Here is a 23,846-nt window from a genome sequence, read left to right as displayed (position 1 = left end):
GTGAACCTGAGGAAGAATTTTTTCCCTGTGAGGGTAACTGAGCACTGGAACAGGCTGCCCAGGGGGGCTGTGGAGTCTCCCTCTCTGTCTGGATGTGCTCCAGTGTGACCTTCTCTGGGTGATCCTGCTCTGGCAGGTGGCCTGGAGCAGATGATCTTTGGAGGTCCCTTCCAGCCCCTGACATTGTGTGATTCTGTGATTAACCTAGCACTGCCAATCCCACTACTGAACCATACCCTTAAGCACCACCACTACCTGTCTTTCAAATACCTGCAGGGATGGTGACTCAACTGCTTCTCCAGGCAGCCTGTCCCAATAGCTGATAAATTTTCACTCACTCACAATCTAAGCCCCCAGTGGCACAACTTGAAGCCATTTCCTCTCCCTCTATCACTGGTGGCTTTGGAAAAGGCACTGACAAACACCTTGCTGCAACTGTGAAAACACAGCCACTTCACAGAAGTGAGAGGAGGTGAACGAGTAGCAGTGCATTAGACACAGGCTAGGAAACCAGATGTGCTGATGCTCAGCTTTAGCTCTGCAAAGTCATTCCTCAGCACCGTCTCTGTCCATGCCATCCATCGCAGCTGCGTTTCAGCTGAGTGCGGCCGGAAGGAGCAGCTCCCCGCTGACGCCCTGCGTCCAAGCACAGCACGCACCAGCTCTGCTCTTCTGCTCTCAGCAACTCTTGTGCCGTGGCTTGGCAGACACATGGACACATGCTTCTTCTACCTTCAGCTGAGGACAAGTCTGGACACACAGGGAGACCACTGAAACTTGAGCTAATCTGTTAGGATTGGAAAGGTTCCAGTAGGAGGAAAACACAAATGATGGGTTTTATTGGAGCAAATGCAAGGTGGAAGCAGACAGACATTATTAGCAAGCCAGAGTGCCTAGCTGCAGCCAGTCAGTCTTACTTCCATGCCCAGTGAGATCATGGAGCAGATCATCCTGCAGCCACTACTGAGACAGAAGGATAGTGAAGATGTAATTGGGTACAATCAGCATGGCTGCAGCAAGGGCAAATCCTGCCTGGCACACCTGGTGGCCTTCAATGAACAGGTCACAACATTCACAGATGAGGAGTGAGCAACTGATGCCATTTACCTGGACCTGAGCAAGGCCTTTGACACTGTCCCACACCACATCCTGGTCCCCAAGCTGGTGACACATGGGTTTGATGGGTGGACCATGAGATGGATAAAGATCTGGCTTGATGGCTGCACCCAAAGAGTGGCTGTCAGTGGCTCCATGGCCAAGTGGAGACCAGTGAGAAGTGGAGTCCCTCAGGGATCAGGCCTGGGACCAGTCTTGTTCAACACCCTTGTGGGTGCCATGGACAGAGGCACTGAGTGCAGCCTCAGCAAGTTTGCTGCTAACACCAAGCTGTGTGGTGCAGCAGCCAGGCTGGAGGGCAGGGATCCAGCCAGAGAATCATAGAATCAACCAGGTTGGAAGAGACCTCCAACATCATCCAGTCCAACCTAGCACCCAGCCCTATCCAGTCAACCAGACCATGGCACTAAGTGCCTCATACAGGCTTTGTTTGAACACGTCCAGGCACAGTGACTCCTCCACCTCCCTGGGCAGCCCATTCCAATGCCAATCACTCTCTCTGCCAACAACTTCCTCCTAACATCCAGCCTAGACCTCCCCTGGCACAGCTTGAGACTGTGTCCCCTTGTTCTATTGCTGGCTGTCTGGCAGAAGAGGCCAACTTGTAGACAGCCGTGAGGTCACCCCTGAGCCTCCTCTTCTCCAGGCTAAACAGCCCCAGCTCCCTCAGCCTCTCCTCACAGGGCTGTGCTCCAGGCCCCTCACCAGCTTTGTTGCCCTTCTCTGGACACATTCCAGCACCTCAACATCTCTCTTGAATTGAGGAGCCCAGAGCTGGACACAGCACTCAAGGTGTGGCCTCACCAGTGCTGAGTACATGGGAAGAATAACCTCCCTTGTCCTACTGGCCACACTGTTCCTGATGCAGGCCAGGATGCCATTGGCTCTCCTGGCCACCTGGGCACACTGCTGCCTCATCTTCAGCCTGATATCTACCAGTATCCCCAGGTACCTCTCTGACTGGCTGCTCTCAGCCACTCTGTCCCCAGTCTGTAGTGCTGCTTGGGGTTGTTGTAGCCAAAGTGCAGAACCCTGCACTTGGCCTTGTTCAGTTTCATCCCATTGGCCTCTGCCCACCCATCCAGCCTGTCCAGATCCCTCTGCAGGGCTCTCCTACCCTCCAACAGATCCACACCTGCCCCTAGCTTGCTGTCATCTGCAAACTTACTGATGCTGGACTCAATCCCCTCGTCTAGATGATCAGTAAAGATATTGAATAGGACTGGGCCCAGCACTGATCCTTGGGGCACACCACTAGTGCCAGCTGCCAACTGGATGTGGCACCATTCACCACCACTCTCTGGTGGTGAATGAAGCAACTTCCTTGAACTTCTCCTGGGACACCTCCCCTCTTTTCCAAAGGTCATACACTCTCTTTTTAATCTTTAATTCCTTCAGCAGCTCCCTGCCCATCCAGCCTGGCTGCCTCCCTCCTCGGCTCATCTTCTGGCTCAATGGCACTGCTGCTCCTGTGCCTGCAGGAGTTCTTTCTTGAAGCAGCTCCAACCTTCCTGCACCCCTTTGTTTTCAAGGGCTTTTTCCCAAGGGACTTTCTGAGTTAATTCCTTAGGCTGAAGTCTGCCCTTGGGCAGTCCTGTGTGGAGGTTCTGTTGAGGGACCTGGACAGGCTGGAGAGGTGGGCACAAGCCAACCTCATCAGGTTCAACAAGACAAAGTGCAGTGTCCTGCATCTAGGTTGGGGCAATCCCAAGCACAACTCCAGGCTGGGCAGTGAGTGGCTGGAGAGCAGCCCTGACCAGAGAGACTTCAGAGTTCTGCTGGACCAGAGGCTCAACAGGAGCCAGCAGTGTGCACTTGCAGCCCAGAAAGCTAATCAGAGCCTGGGCTGCATCAGGAGAAGTGTGGCCAGCAGGGCCAGGGAGGTGATTCTCCCCCTCTACTGCGCTCTGCTGAGACCCCACCTGGAGTACTGCATCCAGTTCTGCACCCCCCATTACAAGAGGCATGTGGAGATGCTGGAGTGTGTCCAGAGAAGAGCCACTGGGATGATCAGAGGGCTGCAGCAGCTCTGCTGTGAGCACAGACTGAAAGAGTTGGGGCTGTGCAGTCTGGAGAAGAGGAGGCTCCCAGGTGACCTTCTTGTGGCCTTCCAGGATCTGAAGGGGGCCTACAAAAAAGCTGGGGAGAGACTTTTCAGGATATCAGGAAGTGCCAGGACTGGGGGGAATGGAGCAAAGCTGTGATGGGTATGTTCAGGCTGGATGTGAGGAGGAAGTTGTTGAGCAGGAGAATGGTGAGAGGCTGGAATGGGTTGCCCAGGGAGGTGGTTGAGGCCTCATCCTTGGAGGCTGGATGAGGCTGTGGGCAGCCTGCTCTAGGGTATGGTGACCCTGCCCATGACAGGAGGTTGGAACTAGATGATCCTTGTGGTCCCTTCCAACCCTGGCTGATTCTGTGATTATAACGTTTGCATTTTTAGCAATATGTATTGGAAAACTCAGCTTTGTCTGCTGTAGCCTCACACATCTTGCTTTATTCCTGGACAGATCTGAGAGAGAGCATTAACTGCTCATAATTAACAGCCATAACTTCCAAAGGGCTGGGGGAAGTATCATTTGGCAGGATATGGGTCCCACATCCAATTCACAATTTTTATTCACTCACTGCCTGAAGAGATGAGACCGATTCTATCCTAGAATTAATATAGAATCACAGAATCAGTCAGGATTGGAAGGGACCACAAGGATCAGCCAGTTCCAACTCCCCTGCCATGGGCAGGGACACCCTACCCTAGAGCAGGCTGCCCACAGCCTCATTCAGACTGGCTTTAAACACCTCCAGGGATAGGGCTTCAACTACCTCCCTGGGCAACCCATTTGTTCCTCACTCTGAATGCCAGTTAGTTAACCACAAAGGGAGCTGACTGCAGCACTGATGTCTGCCCCTCAGACGGTAAATCCAGTGGCTCAACCTTAAAACAGCTTGAGACAATTAGCATGTAAAAACAAGTAAGCCTGCAGGTGGTACCAGTTCAACTCTTCTGTGGCTTCCCTTCTAATTTTTGGAGGTGAGATGTAAGTTTGGTTTTGCTCAGGTTTTTTTGTAAACCACTCTCCTTCTGATTGCAGCTTTTGTGCTTCTTGTTTGCCCTGCATCTACAGAAGTTTCAAATGCCCTTTTCTACCTGTCTATTATGTTCTTTCCAGCTGACAGAACCAAAGGTAATGTTTCAGAACTTACCAAAAGCAGTTAATGCAGGCACTTAGGAGACTATTTAGGTGCTTTCCTGGGACAAGAAAGATGTGCTTTGAATTCTCCTGTACCAAACCACAACAAACACTCTCCTTGCTGAGTTAAGACAGGGAAAGAAGCAGCATCACTTGTTTTGCAAATCAACTTTATCTGTGCCACTTCAATACAGAAAACTGCATAAGCCTACACAGAATCATAGAATGGTTTAGGTTGGAAGGGACCTCAAAGCTCAGCCAGTTCCAACCCCCCGCCATAGGCAGGGACACCTCCCACTAGAACAGGTCACTCAAGCCCTCATCCAACCTGGCCTTGAACACCTCCAAGGAGAGAGCAGCCACAGCCTCCCTGGGCAACCTGTGCCAGTGTCTCACCACCCTCACTGCAAAGAACTTCCTACTAACATCCAGTTTAAATCTCCCCTCTGCCAGTTTAAAACCCATTATCCCTCCTCCTGTCATTACAAGACCTTGTCAATAGTCCCTCCTCAGCCTTCAGATACTGGAAGGCCACTCCAAGGTCTTCTCCAAGCCTTTTCTTCTCCGGGCTGCAGAGCCCCACTCTTATAGCCTGTCTTCATAGCAGAGCTGCTGCAGCCTCTGATCTTCATGGCCTCCTCTGGGCTGGCTCCAACACTTCCATGTGTTGGGGGCTCCAGAACTGCACACTGGACTCCAAGTGGGGTCTGAGGAGAGCAGAGTAAAGGGGCAGAATCCCCTCCCTTGCCCTGCTGCCCACACTGCTTTTGCTGCAGCCCAGCACACAGTTGCTGTCTGGGCTGCACTCACACTGCAGGCTCATGTTGAGCTTTTCATCAGCCCAGACCCCCAGGTCCTTTTCCTCCGGGCTGCCTGGTGAGACCCTCTAGCAGTCAGGTGTATGGACACCAGATTACTAGTCTCGTTTGGGCACAGGCTTTGTGACAAAACGTGTTGACTTGTGCTGCACTGAAGGCAGCAGCAGCAGCAATGCCCAGAAGCACTGCGGCAGCTGCAGTCTAAAGTATCACAGCTCTGCACAAATTTTGCAGTGAAGCTCTGCTCCAAACTGCCCGCTCAGGGGACAGCTTTAAGAGCATGGAAATAGAAACTCTCGTTATAGGTTCTACTACTCCCACAAGCAAGTGATGTGGTCCTTGTTATTGCAAGCCACTACAGAAATAAAATACAAATACCATAGGAGACAGATGGGAGAGGACCAATTGGTCTTGAAGGCAAAACTTCTTTCATGTTCTCATTTCTTCTAAATATGTCATGTGAACCAGGCACAGCAAGTTTCTCCAGCACAGGCACAATGCCTGCTTTTTACCTTTGCTGTAGCCTCTAAGTCTGATGTTTTGTAAACACCTTCAGGAAAGAAATTTCATCCCTGCCCCCTCCACTCAACATTTCTCCTGCCGTGGTTCCATTAAAAGCTGCCACAGATTCTGTGCTGCAGGTATATTCTGAGTCAAGACCCTGGTCTACAGCAGTGAATAGGTATGTGCAGAAGAGGGACTTGGAATGCTGCAATGCATGAAAGAAATGAAATATTGCATGAGAGGCAACAGAAAATACACAAGACACTGCTCAGATATGTCTGTGCCCAACTGTTCTATTTCTCATTGTGCTGGTTGGAGGTGTATTGGGATATTACAGTATCACACAGTATCACAGCATCACAGTATCCCAGTATCATCAGGGTTGGAAGAGACCTCACAGATCATCAAGTCCAACCCTTTAGCACAGAGCTCAAGGCCAGACCATGGCACCAAGTGCCACGTCCAATCCTGCCTTGAACTGCCCCAGGGACGGCGACTCCACCACCTCTCCGGGCAGCCCATTCCAGTGTCCAATGACTCTCTCAGTGAAGAACTTTCTCCTCACCTCCAGCCTAAATCTCCCCTGGCACAGCCTGAGGCTGTGTCCTCTCGTTCTGGTGCTGGCCACCTGAGAGAAGAGAGCAACCTCCCCCTGGCCACAACCACCCCTCAGGTAGTTGTAGACAGCAATAAGGTCACCCCTGAGCCTCCTCTTCTCCAGGCTAACCAATCCCAGCTCCCTCAGCCTCTCCTCGTAGGGCTGTGCTCAAGGCCTCTCCCCAGCCTCGTTGCCCTTCTCTGGACACGCTCCTAAACTGGGGGGCCCAGAACTGAACATAGTACTCAAGGTGTGGTCTAACCAGTGCAGAGTACAGGGGCAGAATGACCTCCCTGCTCCTGCTGACCACACCATTCCTGATGCAGGCCAGGATGCCACTGGCTCTCTTGGCCACCTGGGCACACTGCTGGCTCAAATTATATTCCAATAAGAGAAATTAGTTGTAAAAAGAAAATAAGGATAAAGTCTGTCTCATTCATTGGTTTGCTAAAAGGGATAAAAAGCCAAAGTGTAAGCTATTTGTCCCTCCTTTGCTTCTGAGCTCTGGATCTGTTTGTTTCCCTCTCTAATCTCTTCCACTAACCTTGGCTAACAGGTAACACAAATTTTGTTTTTTTGTGTTTGGGGAGAGAGGGAGGGGGTGGCATTTGGCCCCTTCTAGGCTTCCTTTCTTTGTCCAGGAAGGGAGTTTAGATGTCTGTTATTTCTCAATTGTATATAGTTGTAAATACCTGTAAATATATTGTGTGATAAGCTTGCAAATTTAGCTTTGCTGTAAATAGAGCTTCAGCTCACTTCCAAGCCCTCTGGTAAATTTCAGTGGGGTAGGTAAATTTCTATGGGGTGGAGTTTCCTGAACCCATTACTATCTCACTAGTTCTGGCACTTACCTTGTAGCCCACTTCATCTAGGTGACAGACTGTTGGATTTTGACCATGCAATATACATTACCAAAAAGCTCGGTTTCAGAGCAAATCGTTGAGGTTTCTTTATGACCCTAAACATTTTCCTTCACATTTCTCTACCTGCTTTCCAATGATACAGAAGATAAACTGATGCTGTGAAATAATTAATTGTGACACTGGTCAGGCCACACCTTCAGTCCTGTGTCCAGTTTTGGGATCCTCAATTCAAGAAAGATGTTGAAGTCACTGTCCCTGGAGGTGTTCAAGGAAAGCCTGGATGAGGCACTTAGTGCCATGGTCTGGTTGACTGGATAGGGCTGGGGGATAGGTTGGACTGGATGATCTTGGAGGTCTCTTCCAACCTGGTTGATTTTATTATTTTATGTTCTACTGGAATGTGCCCAGAGAAGGGCAACAAAGCTGGTGAGGGGCTTGGAACACAAACCCTATGAGGAGAGGCTGAGGGAGCTGGAGGTGTGCAGCCTGGAGCAGAGGAGGCTCAGGGCAGACCTCATTGCTGTCGAAAATTACCTGAAGGGAGGCTGCAGCCAGGTGGGGGTTGGTCTCTTCTCCAGAGACCAAAGAACAAGGGGACACAGTCTCAAAGCTGGATGTTAGGAGGAAGCTCTTCACAGAGAGTGACTGGCATTGGAATGGGCTGCCCAGGGAGGTGGTGAAGTTGCCATCCCTGGAGGTGTTCAAGCAAAGCCTGGATGAGGCACTTAGTGCCATGGTCTAGTTGAGTGGCTAGGGCTGGGGGATAGGTTGGACTGGAGGATCTTGGAGGTCTCTTCCAACCTGGGTGATTCTATGATTCTGTGTCTTTGGGCTCACTGAAAACGAAGTCATCACAAAAATGAATGTGGATCCAGCTGGTAGCTGAGTTTTGAGCTTCATTATCTATGTTTATGAAATCTCTCCGCCTTCAGCCACGATTTCAAGGCTTTGTGTGTACTGAGGTGTGACATACAGGTCCCACTGAGCTGAACACAAGCTATTCCTTTACTGCCACCAATGGCAGAACAGAACACCATAAAAAACAGCAACAAAATGAAACCTGGCATATCCAAACTTTATTTCACTGATCTTTTGCAAAATCACAGGCTTTGACATTAAGTTTGCAGCGCTTACAGTACAACTACATTTTCTACTAATAATTCTTTTTGGGTTTTTTTTTTTTTTTTTTTTGCTTTTCCAGGGATAAAAGTCAATAAAACATAAAGTGAAGTACGTCCAATGTGATAATGTAGTAGAATCAATGTGATAATGTAGTAGAATCATCATTTTCTTCAGGACAAAGAGTATCAACTGTCCATTCCTTGTGAAATGCAGGGGATGATCTCAGTGATGTCCTAATAAACCTTCATCTATAACATCAACCACTAAAGGAAAATGAGAGGCTCTCATCCCTGTAATTTCGGTCATTGCAACTACTGCTCAGAGTACACCTCATCTGTGAACCACACCTGAGCCCACAGAGAGGGAAATACTTAGGAATGCTTTAATTTCAAATCCTACTTTACAAATCAATTAAAAAAGTGGAGTCACAGCTTGCTGCAGTGAGCTTGTGTGGACATGTGACATTTCCCTAACAATACCAATGTTCCACTATGACTGTAATGTCCTCAAGATAAAGAAGTTCAAGTGTGACATACAGGTATTTGCATCACTGCTGTGTACAGAGAGAGCCTGTTCTCCTTTCTTCCTCTGTTTTCATGTTGACTTTTGCTGTCTTGCATTAACATGGATACAAATAAGAGAAGACACAGAACTCAGCTATCCTGCATGTATGACAGTCTTCAAGTACTCTTCCACACTCTTGACCAAGTGTGATCGATCCCCAAGCTGAAGAGAAAAAAAAGTAACCTGCTGCACAGACTTTAGCTGGTTATTCCTCACAACATCCCTGTGAGGTAGGATGACAGCTTTTCCAGTAACCAGAGACAAGGCAGAGAGCACAGATGACACTTCTCAAGGCAGTAAGTGGAGAACCAGAGAAGCTGAAACTCAGGAGTTCTTGACTCCTAATTCTTTGCTTCAGAAACCAAGGTTCTGAACTTCCAGACATTACTGGGTCATTAGTCTATTTACAGCCATATGTCAATTACAACTATGGCTTCTGTGCGTACGCCAGCAAAGCATAGTTCTACAGCGGCAGCAACATTCACCCGAAGCTGCCCCCAGGTACTTCTCCTGTACTTTATATATGTCAATAAAAGTTTGCTGTAATTAACTAATCAGCCCTACAACTAATGTAGCATAGGTAACTGTAATAGACTGACATTTCATTTATACATTTATTTCCCAGCTATTTCTTTCCTGGCTAGTAACTCACTTCCCCTTCATAGTTGTTCTTATACTCCACCCCTAAACTCAGCATCCATTCTGGGTTCTCTCTGTGAGGCCTCTAAGTGACAATGAACAAGACACCTTGAGAGATCACAGCCATCCTTGGCACTGAAGGCAAAAAAGTCAGACACCACAAGGAAGGGTCCAGATTGTCACTGAGGTGTCTATGGACTGGGGAAGAGGCCTCTTTCCAACATCAAAACTGTTTCAAACTGAGCTAAAATTCTCCTCTTTTGTTGTATAGGCTTTTGATCTGCAAAGCCACCATGAGCAGAATTTCAGCCCACCTCCACAGCAATAGAAATAGCTAAACTTTAAGAAGGAAACTTGTTTGGAATGAGTGAATAACAGAGGCAATACTTTAAACAGAGAAAACAGGTGAGAACTAAAGCTATCTAAAAACTAACTTGTGCTAATCATAGATTAAGATGTCCTGAAGCACTTTGATCGTTGTAATTTCAAGTCTTGCATTCAAATCACCTACCACCAAATCACTGGTGTATGTTTAATCATGAAGTCAGTGCTTTCCCATGGGTCTTGCCTACAGGTTCAGGCTACAACACAGCCTACCACCACCCATCAACCCCCATGAGCCCAAGTCATACAGTTTAGGATACTGGGAGTACTTTTGTTCAAAGGCATTTAGTTTATTCCTCTGTGGGAAGAAGAATAGCCTGGTTTACTGTAGGCAAGAGGTCATAAAAGAATTGCTTGGAGTAAGTGCAATTAAACCAAATAGCCTCTCTAAGCAAAACAGTTTTACTGTCATAAAACCTATGTGTGGATCAAGAAAAATCTTGTAACTGTCCCATAAACAAGAAGCACTTCTTCAGAATGAAAAAAAAACACAGTACAAAGGCTAGGTGCAGGAGCTAAATACTGCAGGATTTCCCCATCTAATTCTGGAGCAGTGTGTTGCACTCCTTACACAACACACACTGACTATGGTGAAAACCTCATCCACCTATCCTCAGAATGCCTTTCCATACCACATCCCAGCACTGCTTATCACAAGTACAATAGTCAACTGCATGTATTTACTTATGCAGCTGCATTTTGCATGACTTTCAGCTACTTAATCTGCTTCAGTGCCAATGTCAAACATTGCATCATGAATTACTTTCACTGAAGCACTTAAAGTGTTCCTATTAACTAGAATTACAAAACCCACCATACTTTGAGCATCAAACACTAGTGGTGTTTTTTTTTTTTTTAGTAAATGTATATTTTCCAGTCAGTTCATGCTTGGCATAATAAAGATATACTGTGATGATTTGAGACGTGAGATCTAATCTGTCATATTGCCTATTCCCAAGAGTAACAGTCGTTTTGTAATTAATAATAGGGAAAGGAAGATCTTTATCAAGTAGCAGAACCACTATGACAACGATTTCAGTTGTCTGATGGCTTTTCTTCTGGTTACCATGAGTTTGGGTTCCACATTCTTTAGTTTTTGCAGATGCCTTGGTTGGGAAATGGTGCATACTTATAGCTTTTACCATTAATCAACCGCAATCCCTTTGGAAGAAATCTTCAAAGTGCCCCCAGCATTTTCCCACTTTGTGTCTCTATGTTAACACTGAGAGAACAGACCTCACAGCAGAAACAATCCTCATTGCCTTTGAATGGATGCTGAGTAGAAGGATTTTATCTGGGAAGTCAGAGTGGCTCCTGTGGGCTAAAGATGCAGCTACCAGCTGCATGGGGATGGAGACTTCTTAATCTCCTTCATACGAGCCACACTCCAGTTTGTATACAAGAGGTCAGAGTTGGACTTTGGGAGTGTAGGCTTCTTAATGCCAGGAGACATATACCATGGAAACAGCAGATACATTCAGGCCTAAGGACCCAGTAATTTCCACTATGTACTTTTGTCAGTCTCACTAAAAGGATCAGGAAAAGGGAAGACCATACTCCTGATGTCTCTAAAGCTATGTACATTTGCTATATGAAAAAAATCCCCATACCTTTACAGGAGAATGGACATGGTAAGTGCTGTAGTTACAAAGCAATGGAATAATTTGTAAGTTTAATGACAACAGAAAAAAGCAGAGGCAATCTCCTAAGTTTTGCATGGTCATTTTCTGAAACTGTAAAAAAATGTAGTATTTGGCAGAGAAACTACAAGGCATTTTTAACAGTCTTCATTTACATTTTAGTATAACATAATTCAAATCTTGGAGAATAAATTCACCCTTCCATTAAAATTGGTAATATTATGAAAGCAAAATCCATTTTAAGATTAATGTCACAGGTTGAGTTTAACTATCTGGAAATGACTTACAAAACCCGTGAAATAAAAAAAAATCAACAAACAAACAACAGCAACAAAACATTAATTGAAAAGCAATCATTGATTTCTTTTCAGTGAGCTCCCATCTGGAAACAAGCTTTCTGGCAAGTTGAGCCCAGTCTGCATTTCATGTTTAAATCTGCCTCATTGGTATTAGTTTTGGAGAAACCTAGTAAAGAGGAAGGAAGAAAACACAACAGTTGGCATACAGATGTAATCATTCCACCATTCACTTCCACCTCTATCAACAATGTGCCAATGAAGACTAGAGTCACTGTATTTAATCAAACAGATGTATTTGCAGTATTTCAGAGACAAACACACCCACAACTAAATTCTCAGATGCTGGATAAAAGATATATGTGTGATGCTTTTACCCAACCTCTCACCTTCATTTATTTTGAGTTGTGTTACAGTTTTAAGAATGCAAGCAGATTAAACTTGGACAGCTGAATATGTACTTGCCCCTGCTAATGTCATGGTCTTCTCAGATGGCTTCTGAGGCCAGTAGAAAGGATAGCTGAACTCAAGTAAAGCAGCTCCTCAACTACACAAAGTGAAAGACAGCACATGAACATAATACAAAAAATAGGCCATGGGTTAAGTTAATACACTGGTCTGTGAATGGTCAGTTTGTGTACAGTGGGGCTGCACATGCTATGGACAGCAATAGGAGAGACAGCTGCAGATGAGCAATGACTTCAGCCATCACCTTCTAATCCACTTGCATTCACGTATCAATACGCTGAATGATGTAGGGGTAAGAAAACAGATTACATTCAATACAAGATTAAACTGGCACTGAAGTATTGAAGCAAGCATGCCAAGGAGTCTTAAAATTTATGAGTTTCCTTCTTTGCACAATGGCCAACTGCCTTTTTCTTCCCACTCATCAGAAGACAAAAGACTGTCTACCAGTGCTAGGACTGTGCAAAAGCAAGCAACTCATTTTTGCAGCACACATATTCACAGGGGATACACGATGTATACATGTAGTGTACACATACTGCATCTATAGTATCTGTATGCTTTCAATTTTTTTTATGATGATATAATTAAATGTGTCTGATTTAATCTATTTTTTAACTTTCCTTCTTCCATTCATATTCATTTTATTGTTTGGCAATGATACAGTTCTATATTCTAATTTTGCCAGTTTTTGGACTTGCCTTTTCCATTCACATTCACCTCTGTGTGAAGACACACTTAGGTATTCTATCGTTTTAATTGCATATACTCATACAAATCGACTAGTGATAGTGTAAGACATCCATCAGACCAATAGAACTCCAAAACAACAGGCCTAAACAAGAAACTACATGAGACTTTGAAGAACATCAACAGCTAACACTTGATTGAATCCTGACTAGACATGTACACAAACACTCTGTGGAAAAGTTTCCCAACAGGAGATCCAAGCTTATTTAAATATCTCCAGTTCTTAGCACAGGTGCCCCAGGAAGAAGATCAAAAATAACTCACATGATATTACTCATTCAGGATGGAAAACAGTTCCACAGATAAGCTGGCTCCTAGTGGATCAATGCGTCTCCCTGAATCATCACATTCCTTCTACCCCCTTGCCCCACCCCACCTGTTCCAGTTAATGGTACTGAGCAGACTAATTCATGAAGGAATGACAGATAAGGGCCTTTCAGGCATTAAAGCCTCTTTCTTTCAGAGGTACAGGGCTTTATTTCCTGTACCAGTGAGATCTCTGTATTATCCTCCCTTCAGCAACTACATATCATCGTTTATAACCTTCTGACAATAGCCACCAAGGAAAGCTCAGTTTTTGAAGAATGAGTCTACTTTATCAAATGGTAACAGAACATTTTCAGTGGATGAAACTGTTTATTGATTTTTTCAAAGTTGTTGTGTGAACTAGGACAATAAACAGATGTAACAGGTAGAGGTGGTGGAGGCACCGTCCCTGAAGGTCTTCAAGAAAAGACTGGATGAGGCACTTAGTGCCATGGTCTAGTTGATTGGATAGGCTGGGTGCTAGGTTGGACTGGATGATCTTGGAGGTCTCTTCCAACCTGGTTGATTCTATGATTCTATGATTCTAAGCAAGGAGAAGTTGGAGTAACTTGCACCATTCCTAGACCAGTTCCAGAAACGTTTCAACATTTCTGGCTCTAAGTGTCTATGTGTCTTGGCTAATTTGGGCCTATTTCTGCCTCACCCAGGAATGGTTCTAGTCAAGTAAAGGTGAAAACTGGAGGAAGAGGATAGTATCATTAAATTCTGTGTTCTGCAAATAATGACAAAAGGCAATTACAGGAGGAGATGATTGTTTTGCTGCTGCTGTAGATTTTGGTGCCATCAAAACCTCAAGTGTTTACATTCAAATGAGCGCATTGCGTTAAATGTCTGCACATCTGATGCTAGCAGCTGTCATTTGCCTCTGCCACTATCCACTTCAGAAAGGGCCTCATCCCTGTTGAGTGTTGAAGTGCCACAATGCCTGCTGTAGGTAACAAAGATGGCAAGGCTCCAGCACCACTCAGAACTGGATGTAAATACAACTGTTTGCTTTAAATAAAATGTGATTATACAAGCAGAAAAATGCTAATGTAACAAAAGTGATGGTTTGTGCTGGGAAAAAGGAAAGAAGTAATCAAGTCTGAAATGCAGAAGGTCCCTAGAGTCCACTGATTTCAGTCCTAGTGGAGTCAGCCAATTTGGTCACATTTTGTGCTAAAAGCACAGCACTTGGTGAGGGCTGAACATGCTAATGAAGACTATTTTACAGTACACTGCTGGAGAATTGTTACTTTCTAACAGCAGCTCCTAAATATCACATTCTTAATATCATTTCACTTACAGTTTATCTTGAAAGCTTCAAAATACTTTGCTAATGTTGAACAGGTAGGTTTACTGAGAGCAACTGGCTTGGGCAGTCCTGTATGGAGCCTCATGTGGCAAAAGGGGACAACCTGCTATTCAATGCTGGTGACTCTCTGATTCCCCAAACCAAACTACCCTTTCAGCTACACAAATGGCCCTCTGTTTATTTCATTGTGTTCCATTACAGCAAGCAGTTCTTTCACAGTTGGATTCTGAATGATGCATACTCTTAACAACTCCCTACCAGGTGTGCAAAACAAAGTTGTTGTTAAAAAAAAAGTAGAAACAGCCCCTCAAAATGAGCCAAAAAACCCCCACCCCAACAACAAAAAAACCTCGACCTTGAAAAAACTCACCAAAAGAAAAAGATAACCAGCATTAGCACAATCAAAAGTTGCCTATCCCTTAATAAATCCTAATTATTTGAAATAGCAGATAAAAGAAAACCACAATTCCAACACTAGCTTTTGCAGTGGGGCTGACTGACTGGGAAAAAAAAACACAGCATCCATTTGAAAATTAACTCAATCCTGCAACAGCCTGTTTCCTCTAAGGACAATGCACCTCCAGAAAACAAAACTGTATCCTCTATTATTTTGTACCCACTGGCTTGAACTTGGACAGTCACTAGTCATTCAACAACATAATGTTTCCTTGGCACAGGATTTGCCTAAGCTCCATGTTTTCTTTTAAGATAATTTTGTAAAAGTGAGCTTTTGCATTAAGAAAGCAAAGCAAAGCAAAACAAACCCAAAACAAACAAATAACAAAAAACCTCACTCATACAAAAACCCCAGACTATCAAAACAACAAGAAGCACCAAAAAAATAAAGAGAGGAAGGGGCATTTTCATAGAATCATAGAATCAACCAGGTTGGAAGAGACCTCCAAGATCTGCCAGTCCAACCTAGCACCCAGCCCTAGCCACTTAACCAGACCATGGCACTAAGTGCCTCAGCCAGGCTTTGCTTCAACACCTCCAGGGACGGTGCCTCCACCACCTCCCTGGGCAGCCCATTCCAGTGCCAATCACTCTCTCTGTGAAGAACTTCCTCCTAACATCCAGCCTATACTTTCCCTGGCACAACTTGAGGCTGTGTCCCCTTGTTCTGTTGCTGGTTGCCTGGGAGAAGAGACCAACCCCACCTGGCTACAGCCTCCCTTCAGGTAGTTGTAGACAGCAATGGGGTCACCCCTGAGCCTCCTCTTCTGCAGGCTGCACACCCCCAACTCCCTCAGCCTCTCCTCATAGGGTTTGTGTTCCAGGCCCCTCACCAGCTTCGTGGCCCTTCTCTGGACACGCTCCAGCACATTTGGTTTAGTTCAGATCATTCTCTGCACCCATTAAAGAGCTGCTAGAAAAAGGGTCAAGTAATTATTCACCTGCTGGTTGTGTGTCACACTAACAAAACATAGGAGGCAAAACCTCTGCTTTTTACTGTAGCAACAGAGTATCACTCAAGTTCCTGTCAAGAAAAAGGCAGGAACAAGATGTCTCATTCAGAGAACATAAATAATCACAAGCACAACTGCTACTCTTGCGAGGAAGCCGCAGGCAGCTCCGAAAAGTGGAAAAACGACCGAGGCTGCTGATTTCTTAACAAGCGCTTATTGCAATGCCCAAACCTCTGTGTCCTGAGCTTCAGTACTAAGTGAAGGAGCTGTAAGTATTCACTGCATATGGAAATCAGCCCATCAAGGGTCCAACAGTGCCTGAACCTTGCTGATACAGATTGCAATGTTAAGTTCTGGTAAGGATTTCAGTGAGAGAATAGGGTCACATTGTCCTGGAAACACTCTTTGTGGGGGCAGGGGAAGGGAGAAAAGAAAGAAAAAAAGGAAGGAAAGCCTCAGCTTTAATAAAGAAGTAACTATGCTTCATATTTCCAGCTGCAGTGCTATGGAGATTTCAGGTATTTTTGGATCTAACAATCAGCAAGGAATGCTGACCTCCAGGCATACGTTGGCAGAGGTACATGCTTAGCAAGCGAGCACTGCGGTGCAAGCATTTATACCAGTCACGTTTGCAAGGCAAATAGATGAAAATGCATAAACCAAGAAGCATCTACATTTTCAAGCCCACAGCTCCTTCAGTGCTGCTTGTGATTTCATGCATGACCACAGAAACCATATAAAGCAGAATCACAGAATGACAGAGGTTGGAACAGATCTTTGGGGATTGTCTAATCCAACCCCCCTTGAAACAGGTTCATCTAGGACAGGTTGCACAGGAACGTGTGCAGGCAGGTTCTGAAAGTCTTCAGAGAGGAAGACTCCAGAACATTGCTGAGCAGCCTGTTCCAGTTCGAAGGAAATAAGCTTTTCTAGTGGAATTTCCTCTGTTCTAGTTTGTGCTGATTGTTCCTTATCCTATGATTGGGCACCACTCAAAAGACACCAACTCCTTCATCTTTGACACCCACCCTTCAGACAGTGATAAGCACTGATAAGATCCACTCAGTCCTCTTTTCCAGGCTGAACAGCCTCAGGCCTCTCAACATCTTCTCCTATGACCATTTTTCCCAGTCCTCTCATCATCTTTGTAGCACTATGTTGGACTCTCTCCAGGAGTTACTGACTGGCCTGTTGTTTCCTGGGTTCTCCCTCTTTCCCTCATTGAAGACTGGAGTGACACTGGCTTTCCTCAAATCCTCAGGCACCTCTGCTTCTTCTGTGCAACCTTTCCAAACTACAGGCTATGCCAGAGTTCAGCAGAACTAGGAAACAGTGCCCTTGGAGTGTCCCTTCCTGATTCAAGTGAAGTAGACCATGGAGATCTTCATGATGAATTGTTGCTGTATCAGTTGCTAACTTTCAGCTAACCTAAAGATTCAAAATTTATACTGCTGCTTTGCAACAATTAGAGAAAAGCACTAAGAAACAGTGAGGAGTGCTCATCCTTCCTTTGGTCCTAATAATCTTGCCCTGTGATACCCCAGTTTGCTGCTGCAAAGTTGAAGGTGATAGCCTATCATTTTATGCTTACTTGGTCTTTATCAGAACTATTTGATGGCTTCTGTTTTCATTGCATTAATCACAGACTCTTGGACTTCACTTCAGGTACCATATTCTCAGTTAGTTACATACTAACTGAGAGGTCACTTGAATGGAACTGAAACCAATTCCTTCCAAACAAGCATGTTTGGACTGAAGTCTTCTTACAAGAGAAGTCCTTCCCCATAGATTCAGTCTATTTACACGCTTAATAAACATAACCCCTTCAAATTCATCATGAAGTTAATCGCCTAAATAAATATCTAAGGATCACAGAATCAGCCAAGGTTGGAAGGGACCACAAGGATCATGTAGTTCCAACCCCCCCTGCCATGGGCAGGGACACCCTACCCTAGATCGGGCTGGCCACAGCCCCATCCAGCCTGGCCTTAAACTCCTCCAGCAATGAGGCCTCAACCACCTCCCTGGGCAACTCATTCCAGCCTCTCACCAATCTCATGCTGAAGAAATTCCTCCTTATGTCCAGTCTGAATCTCCCCACATCCAGCCTTGCTCCATGATAAACAAAAGGTTTATCCATGATAAACCTTTTACAGCAAATTTGATCAAGAAAATTTACACATCCACTCTTTTGTTTCTAAGTGTAGGCCTAGTACTCAGATAAACTCCATGATAAAGGCTCCATGATAAACTCCAGGATAAAACAAAGTGACTGACCACAACAGATACAAATCGGTGTTGTCATTTTTATGTCTTCATTTTGGGTCAGTCAAAGAAAAAGAAGCCCTGAAATTAATAAAAATCTTGAAAATTTATGCATTTTTTCAAAAATCACAGGTAGAAGCTGAATGAATATTTTTCTGCACACAGAATTGCTGAATATGGAAGGCTGCTTCCACTGCAAACTAAAAAACAATAATGTTTCCCATAAATTGTTACATGGGAAAATTAATAATGGACCAAACTGATTTCACAGCAGTTTTCTATGCCTTGCAGTTGCAGTCACTCATCTTCTCTAACTGAACGTTTTATGTCAGATAAACCAATGTATTTTTGAAAGTTCTTTATTTAAAACAATTTAAACTCCACAAGGAAAAAAAATGCACTTTTATATGCAGCTATTGCAAATGCTTTCTTATGTACACAGGAAGTGAATGAAAGTGCACAGGCTCATTGCTCAGAAAGTTTTACTTGCTGCCTACAGTATGCTCAAAGCCCTAACAAAAAAAACCCTTTTTTATATACTAACTGCTCTGCAACCTTTCCAGTCCAACCTAGCACCCAGCCCTAGCCACTCAACTAGACCATGGCATTAAGTGCCTCATCCAGGCTTTTCTTCAACACCTCCAGGCACACAGACTCCACCACCTCCCTGGGCAGCCCATTCCAATGCCAATCACTCTCTCTGGCAGGAACTTCCTCCTAACATCCAGCCTAGACTTGCCCTGGCACAACTTGAGACTGTGTCCCCTTGTTCTGTTGCTGGTTGCCTGGGAGAAGAGACCAACCCCCACCTGGCTACAGCCTCCCTTCAGGTAGTTGTAGACAGCAATGAGGTCCCCCCTGAGCCTCCTCTTCTCCAGGCTAAACAACCCCAGCTCCCTCAGCCTCTTCTCATTGGGTTTGTGTTCCAGGCCTTTCACTAGCTTGTTGCCCTTCCAGCACCTCACTACTGCATCTATTTTTACAGTGCAATTTCTACACTGTCATACTCAAATGTGCTCACCACAGGTAGGCTGACCTGCCCAAAAGACCTTATGATAAAGAAGAAAGAAAAACCCTAACTTACTTGTATGAGAAGGCCATGACAACACCATATGTGATTAAACACACATATGCAATTAGTTACAACCCAGTGTGCTACAGTTTCCAATTAACAAATCAATTTTGTGTTAGCATTAAGTGAGGCTTCAGAATGAATGCAAAGGTCAAAAGGCATGGGCTTTCTTCATTAATGCAGAGGCTCAGTGTGCTAGTTTGAAGCAGGCTAGAATGTTTTGGTGAGAAGAACTAGATTACAGCCTGTGAAAGGAAAACAATGGTGATGTCTACTTAACTCATAGGCTTGCTGAGATGTACAAAAGCAAGAATCAAAACACAGATAACCACTCTCACTTCTGCTGCTAGTGAGCTCTGAGCTGCATTTTATTCTCTAACCTCACCCTTCCATTTTTTTTTTGACTAATCCACTTTGCTTCCTAACCCCCCTGGCCAAACCTCCATTCTCCCTTGGGACTGGGTTAAGGTTGAGAGGGGTAGGGCCTGTTTAGCCTGGAGAAGAGGAGGCTCAGAGGTGATCTTATTACTGTCTACAACTACCTGAAAGGGCATTGTAGCCAGTTGGGGGGTGGCCTCTTCTCCCAGGCAACCAGCAACAAAACAAGGGGACACAGTCCGAAGTTGTGCCAGGGTAGCCATAGGCTGGATATTAGGAAGAAGTTCTTCACAGAGAGAGTGATTGGCATTGGAATGGGCTGCCCAGGGAGGTGGTGGAGGCACCGTCCCTGGGGGTCTTCAAGCAAAGCCTGGCTGAGGCACTTAGTGCCATGGTCTAGTTGATTGGATAGGGCAGGGTGATAGGTTGGACTGGATGATCTTGGAGGTCTCTTCCAACCTGGTTGATTCTATGATTCTATGATTCTATGATTCTATGAAGGTGAAGGGGTGGTTGGGAGCCTTTCTTGGGGACTCAGGTTTCTGGGAGGGGAGTTGTGTTTCTGTATTACCTTTTCCCTTGTCTATTTCTGTCTATAACTGTATATACTGTAAATATTTGTTTGTATATTGTGCCAGCTGTAAATATAAGCTTCATTCTTATTCCCAGAGCCAGCTGAGTCTGGTCTGGGTGTTTTCCAAAGAGGGGGAGGGGGAACACCCAAACTATCAGACTAAGTTTCATTCATATGAGACAACAGGAGAGTAAAACCAGAGAGATCAACAGTGTAATATTTACTTGGTGCTGGTAGCACAGAGTGGACATGTGTAGTCACTGCTGTTGAGAAGACTCACAACCTCACTTAAAGATTGAAATGTAGCAACAACAAGTTAGATAAACTATTTAATACAGCGGAAAAACAAATACTCATCCATTTCTCAGATTACAATCAGGTCCACTCTTCAAAGCACCATAGAAGTTCCCTTTGCATGTTTCCCTTTCTTAGTCATTTCTCTTCATTTTCCCTAGTTTCTAAGGCTTACAATAGATTCCTAATAGATTAGCCCTAAATGTACTTCCTATTTCCATTGTTAAGTACCAATCTGCTAATCCACCCAGTCCTCTCCTACAAGGAGGAAACTTAACACATCTGCAGACCTTCATGTGATGAATATTTGTGTAGAGTACCTGTTCTGACAGCAGATTAGCTGCATTTGTTTGTAAAATGACTTACCGTGAAGTCACAGCCAGTGCTTTTCTTGATATCATCCACTGTCAGCCCTTCCCAGATTTCCACAAGGGTCAATCCCTTCTTCTTGTCCACATCAAACACAGCCTATTAGGTTCAAATAGTAGACAATTAATTTTTTTATATCACAGCACAGAATGAGTATGTTACTAGTAACAGACGGAGTCCTGCAGTAACAAAAGATGCCATTATCAGTTAGTTCAAAACCTGCCTGGATGTGTTCCTGTGTGACCTGCTCCAGGTCATCCTGCTCTAGCAGGGAGAGTGGACTCAATGATTACTCAAGGTCCCTTCCAGCCCCGTACATTCTGTGATTCTGTGTAAAGCAACTAGATTTGCCAAGTGGTGACAGATAGATTTCAGTTTGTTGTTTATTTTCTATTGCTCCTTTTCACTCTTATTTCCTTGCACCTTACATCTGTATGTGACCAGTGAGCAGAAAACCGGAAATATGTCCACATTTTCATTTATGTTCCCTTACTTTGTGGAGAAAAAAACTCTTTACATTGCAGTTGCAATATACCACTAGGAAAAAGTACATTCTCCTTCAGTACCTTTGATGCATTCTATTTAGCATGATACGTGGCTCACAGAGGAACTACTCTAAGCCCTTAAAAATGTGAGCAATGATAATAAAAGGAGTATGATTACAGCGAAACCCTTTAGTCATTTATCCTTTGCTGCAAAAATCTGCTAATGTACTTTGAGCAGCAGCAATGTAAGATGGTCACATGTACTTGCACTGGACAACAAACAGCTTCACAAATGAAATTAAGTAAGAAAAGAATTAAAAACCAGCAACAGGTTGTGTTTCTCTCAAAGACTCTTTAGTACACACCAAGGAAGCCGTTGATCATCTGACATATATATGCTGCCCAGTTGCCACTCTTGAGGAAAAAAAAACAAAGCAAGCTGTGATTACAGCTGTATTGAATCATAGAATCATACAATCAACCAGGTTGGAAGAGACCTCCAAGATCATCCAGTCCAACCTAGCACTCAGCCCTAGCCAATCAATCAGACCATGGCACTAAGTGCCTCATCCAGTCTTTTCTTGAACACCTCCAGGGACAGTGACTCCACCACCTCCCTGGGCAGCCCATTCCAATGCCAATCACTCTCTCTGCCAACAACTTCCTCCTAACATCCAGCCTAGACCTCTGCTGGCGTAACTTGTGACTGTGTCTCCTTGTTCTGCTGCTGGTTGCCTGGCAGAAGAGGGAGAAGAGCCCAGCCCCACTTGGCTACAACCTCCCTTCAGGTAGCTGTAGACAGCAATTGGAAGATTTGTATCTCACACAGTAAATTTTCAGGCATACTTCGGGGAAAATAGGAAGATGCACACTTTTCATACTTCTCATACGTGGCATTTTTGCTCTGAAAGTGGCAGCTCATGGTTTGGACAGATTCACCCTGTGCTGGATCAAGAACTGGCTGGAAGGCAGAGCTCAGAGAGTGGTGGTGAATGGTGCCACATCCAGTTGGCAGCTGGCACTAGTGGTGTGCCCCAAGGATCAGTGCTGGGCCCAGTCTGGTTCAATATCTTTATTGATGACCTGGACGAGGGGATTGAGTCCTGCATCAGTAAGTTTGCAGATGACACCATGGTAGGAGCAGGTGTGGATCTGTTGGAAGGTAGGAGAGCCCTGCAGAGGGACCTGGCCAGGCTGGATGGGTGGGCAGAGGCCAACGGGATGAGATTGAACAAGGCCAAGTGCAGAGTTCTACACTTTTGCCACAACAACCCCAAGCAGCACTACAGGCTGGGGACAGAGTGGCTGGAAAACAGCCAGGCAAAAAGGGACCTGGGGGTACTGATAGATAGTAGGGTGAAGCTGAGCCAGCAGTGTGCCCAGGCGGCCAAGAGAGCCAATGGCATCCTGGCCTGCATCAGGAACAGTGTGGCCAGTAGGACAAGGGAGGTTATTCTTCCCCTGTACTCAGCATTGGTCAGGCCACACCTTGAGTGCTGTGTTCAGTTCTGGGCCCTTCAATTCAAGAGAGATGTTGAGGTGCTGAAAGGTGTCCAGAGAAGGGCAACAAAGCTGGTGAGGGGCCTGGAGCACAAATCCTGTGAGGATAGACTGAGGGAGCTGGGGTTGTTTAGCCTGGAGAAGAGGAGGCTCAGGGGAGACCTCATTGCTGTCTACAACTACCTGAAGGGAGGTTGTAGCCAGGTGGGGGTTGGCCTCTTCTCCCAGGCAACCAGCAACAGAACAAGGGGACACAGTCTTACGTTGTGCTGGGGAAATTGTAGGCTGGATGTTAGGAGGAAGTTCTTCACAGAGAGAGTGATTTCCCATTGGAATGGGCTGCCCAGGGAGGTAGTGGAGGCACCGTCCCTGGAGGTGTTGAAGCAAAGACTGGATGAGGCACTCAGTGCCATGGTCTAGTTGACTGGCTAGGGCTGGGTGCTAGGTTGGACTGGATGACGTTGGAGATCTCTTCCAACCTGGTTGATTCTATGATTCTAATGTGTCTAACTGTATGGCCCATCATGGCTAATGACAATGATGAAAGACTTAGAAGGAAAAAGACGAGACTCCTGAGCTCTGGGAGTGAACTCCAAGGGAATCTTTGCCCTTCACTGGCGACAGACACAGAATACATTCTTCATTTTTACTAAGCTTCATGACTTTTACTGAGTGCCCGTTCTTAGGGAAGGAGAAGGAAGTATTGACAAGGATTCAAGAGCAGTACCTTACCTTCTCTGTAATGATGCGGTTTACGCATTGTTTCCCGGTAAGTGGCAAACTGCACTTTTCCAAGATTTTATGGACGTTGCCCTGTGTTTAGCAATACACAAACAAACATTAATTTTCAAAACCAACACAACTTACCCAAAATTCAAATATGTAAATGGAAGTCACAGCTGCAGCCATTCAGTTCCATTGAAACATTC

At 45.2% G+C, this 23,846-nt stretch overlaps 1 protein-coding gene across 2 annotated transcripts in view; it reads right to left on the bottom strand.

The window, feature by feature from the left end:
* The window catches only part of OXCT1 (3-oxoacid CoA-transferase 1), a 142,061-nt gene that overhangs the window by 11,864 nt on the left and 106,351 nt on the right, over positions 1 to 23,846 (bottom strand). Inside the window, exons 15-17 of one of the 2 annotated variants that reach the window (XM_064140589.1) lie at positions 23,650 to 23,730; positions 20,930 to 21,031; positions 8,142 to 11,901 (exon numbers count right to left, since the gene is read on the bottom strand). In XM_064140589.1, the coding sequence (XP_063996659.1) occupies positions 11,866 to 11,901; positions 20,930 to 21,031; positions 23,650 to 23,730 (219 nt within the window). In that variant the 3' untranslated portion in view covers positions 8,142 to 11,865. Of the gene's footprint in view, positions 1 to 8,141; positions 11,902 to 20,929; positions 21,032 to 23,649; positions 23,731 to 23,846 lie in introns of those variants that run through there. The other variant, XM_064140588.1, reaches the window with a different exon arrangement.

The sequence above is a fragment of the Pogoniulus pusillus genome, chromosome Z (assembly GCF_015220805.1).
Source record: "Pogoniulus pusillus isolate bPogPus1 chromosome Z, bPogPus1.pri, whole genome shotgun sequence".
Taxonomy (NCBI): Eukaryota; Metazoa; Chordata; class Aves; order Piciformes; family Lybiidae; genus Pogoniulus; species Pogoniulus pusillus.
The sequence above is the reverse complement of the archived record's forward strand: the minus strand, read 5'-3'. Positions and strand labels throughout refer to the sequence as shown.